Source organism: Capra hircus, chromosome 11 (genome assembly GCF_001704415.2).
Source record: "Capra hircus breed San Clemente chromosome 11, ASM170441v1, whole genome shotgun sequence".
NCBI classification, from domain to species: Eukaryota; Metazoa; Chordata; class Mammalia; order Artiodactyla; family Bovidae; genus Capra; species Capra hircus.
The window spans coordinates 46,634,320-46,640,319 of NC_030818.1; the positions used below are offsets into that span (position 1 = coordinate 46,634,320).

Sequence of the window (6,000 nt, forward strand, 5' to 3'; positions counted from 1 at the left end):
ATGTCCCAGAGGAGATGGGTCACCTGGGAGTCGTCTCAGGACCGGTTTGGATGTTCCTAAGCATAGCCGGCTCTGCCAACTGGTTTCACGCCCGAAAATGTCCCAAGAGAAAAAGGAACCCCGCTTCCTTCTTTTGATCTCAAGGGGTTTCTCTTCCTAACCCCTACTTTCTCTGTGTGCAGGTGAAATTCGCCAGTGAGAGAACTGGATTTTTTCACAAAATAGACTGTGATAGCTACATAATTTGATATGAATATTTGAGGAACTTTTCCCATGAAAAATCCATACTTTAAACACTCTCTCCCCAAACATACACACACAAATTGTTTTTATGAGAACCAATTAATAAATGCTAATCCATCCAGGCATATCTCCACTAAATTACTCTTTCATTTAATTGCAGGGGAATTTTCCATTACTAAACTCTCCCTTGCTGATTTTTTTTTGCATTATTTATACATTATTTCAGTTTCACTAATAGCGAGGTTGGTATGCGATATTATCTGCTGTTTGTAAGTTTTAAATTTCTTTTCATTTAACGTGTTTCCTCATTCTTGTCGCTCCACGTAATACGGGAGAAACATCATTAAAAGCAGACAAGATTTTAAACATAAATGATGGAAACAGGCACTGGCTGAAATGAACCTGACAGGACAGTATCATGTCTGATGAAACTGCTCTGATTTCAGGCATGCGTGGGTGTGCGGGAGCGTGTGTCTCCACTTTGGATTAATGTGGAAATGTTTTCCTATGTCAGTGAGTCACAAGTCAATCCACGGAAAAGACTGTGGGTTCAGAACTAGGAATGATCCCAGGGGCTTTAATAATAAAAATAAACAACACTTAAATCTCTTTATAAGCCACCAGAGCACAATGTCTCTTTTCTTGCTTCCTTTTCGTGGGCACCAAATCCAAACTTTGATGTCTAGACACCCCAAAATTGGACCAGCCAGTCCCCAAAGATCCTGCCTTTTTATGCATGAACAAGTGGGGGTTCTGGTGATGGTGAGGGTGTAGGGAATGTGGTTGAGATCATATTCAAAAGGACGTGTTTTAAGGTAGAATTTTGATTTCCTTATATTGAATGGCAAAGTTTCCAAGAACCTGGCTACCTTCATTTCTGAAATGAGTTCTTTCCTCTCCAATCACCTTCTTCCCTTCTAGGCTCCCCTCCCTCATTGTCTCCTTTCAGTGTCTTTCTTTTTCTCTTCAGTCTCTCCCTTCTTTTTCTTTCACACGAACACATTCTAAGGGATGTGAATGATTAAACTGTTTACTCCGAGGTTTGAGGTTTAGGTATGAAAAGTCATGTCACCGTAAGTAAAGTTTCACCTTTATACCCAACTCTATCAATAATTACAGAGCAAGGATGACGGTTAGTAAATCTTTCTTACAATTTGCTCTTACAAAAATGATACCATTTATTCTGAGGGTACTGAGCTCCCTTGATCTTACTTTTCACAAATTTAATTACAAAGCTGAGTAACCTCCAAAATGAAGTCAGTATATAAAGGGATGTATATTCCTGGGAAAAGGCATACACATAAACCACGTGCCATATTAAAATTCAAGATTCGAGGCCATAAATAGAAAGTTTTGACATGTAGTTATAATGGTAGGTGCTCCCCTCTGAACCAAAATATCTCTTAATAATTAAATTTCTGAGATTGATTTGTGTTTTTTTTTCCCCTCCACTTCCTTTGTCCTCCTCAGTAAAATTAGGTACAGTCCTTTTGGGTATAGACTGATAAAATTAATTAACTTTCCTTCCACCCTGAAAATGTCCCAAATAAATGCTTCCAATAGACATCAAAAAAGTGTCAATTAGAAATAATTACTTCTTATCAATCAGTGGGGCAATTAAAGTGACAAAGCTTGAAAAGATACTTATCTTAAAACTAATTCACAAGGTAGCTAAATTATCTCCTAATTAACTTGCTTGGAGCAGGGTTGGAGGATGGACCATCTCCAAACAAAGATGAATTGAGGAACCCCAATGCCTCTTTATGTTCCTCAAGACCTTTTCTCATCCCTAGACCTTATTTTCAACCCAGGCAAGAAACCTGGGAAGAAAACAGTTTCTTGGCTTCTCCTTTTTAAAACCGAGAGGTGGGTATGGGGGGGCTTTCCATCTGTGATCTAAGGAAGTTAGAGAAACACTCTTTCCTTAATGGAAAGTCTCATCTTACTTCTTGAATAATATATTTTCAGGAGTTGGGGGAAGAGGATTTCTGAAAAGTTACTGTGCATAGCTTTTAATAACAACCTGCTTGCTTTTTTTTTAACTGAGCCCTCTTCCTCACGGATGTAGTACTGTTTATATTCTAATACTTAGGTGGCATCTTTTACTCTTTAAAGAAAAGTTCTTGCTCGGGATCTCTGTTCCTTGATGCTACAAAACTCCGGGTGGATTTTACGGACCGTTCATCCCATCGCTGACCATCGGCAAATCAGACTCATTCACTCTTCGCTCTCCACATCCCTTCAGAATAAAACAGTAGGGAGGAAAAAAGAAATTTTAAAGATCCCCCTGCGGAGCAAGATCAGCCTGGGGTGAGCCGCAGTAGCGGGGGCGGCAGAGGCCGCGCGAAACTTTTCTCAGCGCGTTTCGTTCTATCTGAAACGGTGAGCTGGGCCTCGCTCCCGCGAAAAGATCCCGCCGGCCGCCTTCACCCCATTTTTGCTCCAGGGAAAAGCTTCAGGAAGGCTTCTCCAGGCAAAGTCCAGGCAGAGCCATGAACTCAGAAAGGGAGAAAGAAGGAAATCTCTAAGACCAACGAGGGAAATGGGCTTATAAAAAACTGGAGGGCTCAGCTTGTGAATTTAGTTCTAAATACAGACAATCGTTTCAAGTGTTGGAAAGACGGAGGGTCTCTCACTCAGATTTACCTAGAGAGGATTTGGAAAAGAAACAGGGGACAGCCTTGAATCTTTTGAGCTACGCTTTAAGCAATTTTCTTCTGTTTCATTAGCATTAAATTAAACTATAGGAGAAAGCCTTTCTCTCTCTCTCAGACTTATTTTTTTATTTGTTTTGGGGAGAGGATTGAAGAAGTCCCCTCTAGACAGAAAATACTTCTGTCCCAGGCCCTGCCTGCGATAGGGGCGAAACCGCTCCCTCCCCAAACCCAAAGGCGATTGCTTCCGAGCTAATGGAAAAGCAGGGTCTCTTCATCTGGGTTTGGGGCTGATTAAAAATAAAGTAAAAATAAATTGTGCCCTTTCTTCTGTCCCTCTTGATTTCCATGTATTCTAACGAGCGCTTCCGTAATGACAATCAGTAGTGAAAACAAAATCCAGCCAACCCGAGGGACCGTGACATCGTCTTATTTCTCACGCAGCGACAGAGAGGAAAAGGTCTGGTCCAGGACTGTAAATTCGAGGACCGAGAGAGAGCACCCACTCTTATCACCGCCAGAGCGGTCAGGGGAAAGTCGGCGGTGGCTTAAGGGTAGAAAGAAACCCGGAGCGGAGCAGAAGCTGCGGAACCAGCCTGGCGTGGGATCCGGCACCTGACGCCGCGCCGCGCGCTCGGCCTGGGAGACCAGTCCTGATTCCGAGGCGAGGGCGACGTGTGTCGTTACACCCGCATTAGGCTAAAGACTAGGAGACTGAAACCTGGTTCTGGTCCCAGAAAGCGGTCAAGGAGCTTTTATGACGCCTGGGCGCGGAGTGAGGAGTGCCAGGCGCTCCGCTGGGTCTCCTGGCTCGCCGACCCCGCCGCTCCCGGGAGCATTGGTGAGATTTCCACTCCGCTCCCCGAAGGCCGGGGGCCCGCAGAGCGGGGCCAGGACTGCGGTGGCCTCGCTCACCTCCGGGCACCGGGATCGGGAGGGAGCGTGCTGCTGACTCAGTCTCCGGTGGTGGAGCGAACCCGAATGAGAAACCTTCGGGCGTGCACGGGGGTCCCCGCGCCTGTGTCGGTGGATCCTCCGCCTCCAGTCCCAGAGTACCGCGGCGCTCTGGGCTAAATTGAGATCTCAGCCGCGCGCAGCGCCCGATGCGACCCTCCTTATTATAACAAATGTCCCGCTTGCCGAGCGGGACTTCATATTCGCCGAGAATTCATCTGAAATATTGATTTCCTCTCACTCCACCGGCCCAAATCGATAGCGTTGCGCCCTGGCCCCATAAATCGCCTTCCCCGCGGCTGGCCCGGCTCCATCCATCACCGCGGACTGGGCCGTGACTCCTGCTCGCTGTCCACACTTGCTGAGCGCCCGGCGGGCCATGCCCACTGTGCCGACCGGCCCCAGCCCTGCGGCTCCTTCCTGGCACAGACCACCCCGACCTGAGCCCGGAGGTCTCGGAGAGTCAGCGCCGCGGCCAGGGACCCCGAGCGCTTTTGAAGGCCGTGGACCCGGATGCCGGTGGGGAGCGGGATTCGGCCCGCGGAGGACTCAGTCCTCGCCCGGCCGGATGCCCCGCACGCGGGTCCCCTTCTGACCGGTGTTGAGCAAGGAGGAGTCCGATAGCCCTCCAGTGCTCTCACGGCTCCTGGGCCCCGGACCGCGGGCTTCTCTCGTGTGGGCTGCAGAAGTGCGCGGGGCTCAGGGTCCCGCCCGGGGAGCCTCAGGAGAGAGCTGCGCGCACCCGGGGACGAGGGCTTAGAGGTCGGGAGCAGGGGAGCTGCAAGTCCAGCAGGGGCGCGGCGTAGGGCCTGAGAGCGCGCAGGGTGGCCACTCTGACGGGCCAGGCGAGAGGCGGATGGGACGCGAAGGACACTCCTCTGACCCCACGGAGAGCTCCTCGCCCCTCCCGGTGGTCATCAGAAACCCAGGCCTGGGGAGGTCGGTTCCGCCGGGCCGAGGGGAGACCTCAGGGCCCAAGAAAGTGGCGAGGAGGCCGCTGCGGAGAGCCAGGCCCGAGGCGTCCCCAGCTGCGTCCCCACGCAAGGGGTCCACTGAGCCGCGAGCCCCACCGACCCGAACGCACGCACGGACGCACAGCGACGCGGGGGCTCCGGGGGTCCCCGGCCACGCCGCGTTCTTACCGGATCTAATGGAGTTGTGAGGCATCCCGGAGAGTCGCTCGCAGCCCGCCGAGGGCTCAGGGCTTCCTCACGCAGGTCCGCGCCGCACCCGCCGCCACGCCGCTGCCCTGCACAGACCCGGGCACGGGTATAAGATTCCGGCCCGCCGCCTTATACCTCCTCCCCAGGCCCTACCCAGAGGCTTTCATCGCCAGGCAGGGGTCGCAGGATTTTCAGGCTAAGAGTGGCCAACCTCAGGCCGGCCTAACCCATGCGCCCGTCCGGAAGAGCCGGCATTGGGGTCCGCTGGGCAGCGCCGAACTCTAACCCGCTGCCCTCCGCTCGGCTGCCCCAGCCTCATCCAGTTTAACTTGAGAGAGAAAAGGCTGCTGGGCTTCCTGGGACCCTCTCCCTTCTCGAATCACCCCTCTCTCCCACTCAGCTTTCAGCCAACCCCTGGGCGGCATACCTGGCCGGCCGGCCACAGGCCCTCACTGCCCGGGTCCGCCCTCGAGGGTGCCCTGGACCCCGTGTCTCTCCTCCTTCCGAAGTTTGTTCCCATCCACCCGGCATCGCCGACTGGTTTTATCCCGCCAGGGCCCGGAGAGATGCGTCTGGAGAGGCTCGCAGGCCGCCGATTGGCTGGCTGGGTGCGGGAAGGGGAGGATTTTGCAAGGGGGACATGGCTGAGTGGACTCAGGAGTTAGAAACATTCGCTGGAGCTTCTGTTTCCAGTGGAGAGAGGAGAGAGAGGCAGCTGAGCCCTAACTCAGCAGGCCTGGAAAGATCTGAGGAGTGTGCGATGGAGGCTTTAGAGCTTGAGGACAGGGGTCTCTGGGAACCTCTGGGGCCAGTGAAGCCCACCACCTTTCTTGCTCCCTGAGGAATTTGAACTTGGGGAAAGAGTTCAGAGGACAGGCCTAGCTGAGGGCCTAGATTGCCTAGATAACAACTCAACCTGGAAGTATGTTATAAAGGGACAGGGCGAGCTGACCTTTGACTTGTCTGCAGGAATCAGCAGCCTCAGG

At 51.9% G+C, this 6,000-nt stretch overlaps 1 protein-coding gene across 4 annotated transcripts in view; it reads right to left on the reverse strand.

Moving 5' to 3' along the window:
- Window positions 1-5,530, reverse strand: part of PAX8 (paired box 8) — a 65,643-nt gene extending 60,113 nt beyond the window's left edge. For all 4 annotated transcript variants that reach the window (XM_018055347.1, XM_018055345.1, XM_018055346.1 and 1 more), the window contains exons 1-2: window positions 5,442-5,530; window positions 4,994-5,100 (exon numbers count right to left, since the gene is read on the reverse strand). In XM_018055347.1, the coding sequence (XP_017910836.1) occupies window positions 4,994-5,018 (25 nt within the window). In that variant the 5' untranslated portion in view covers window positions 5,019-5,100; window positions 5,442-5,530. The remainder of the gene's footprint in view (window positions 1-4,993; window positions 5,101-5,441) is intronic.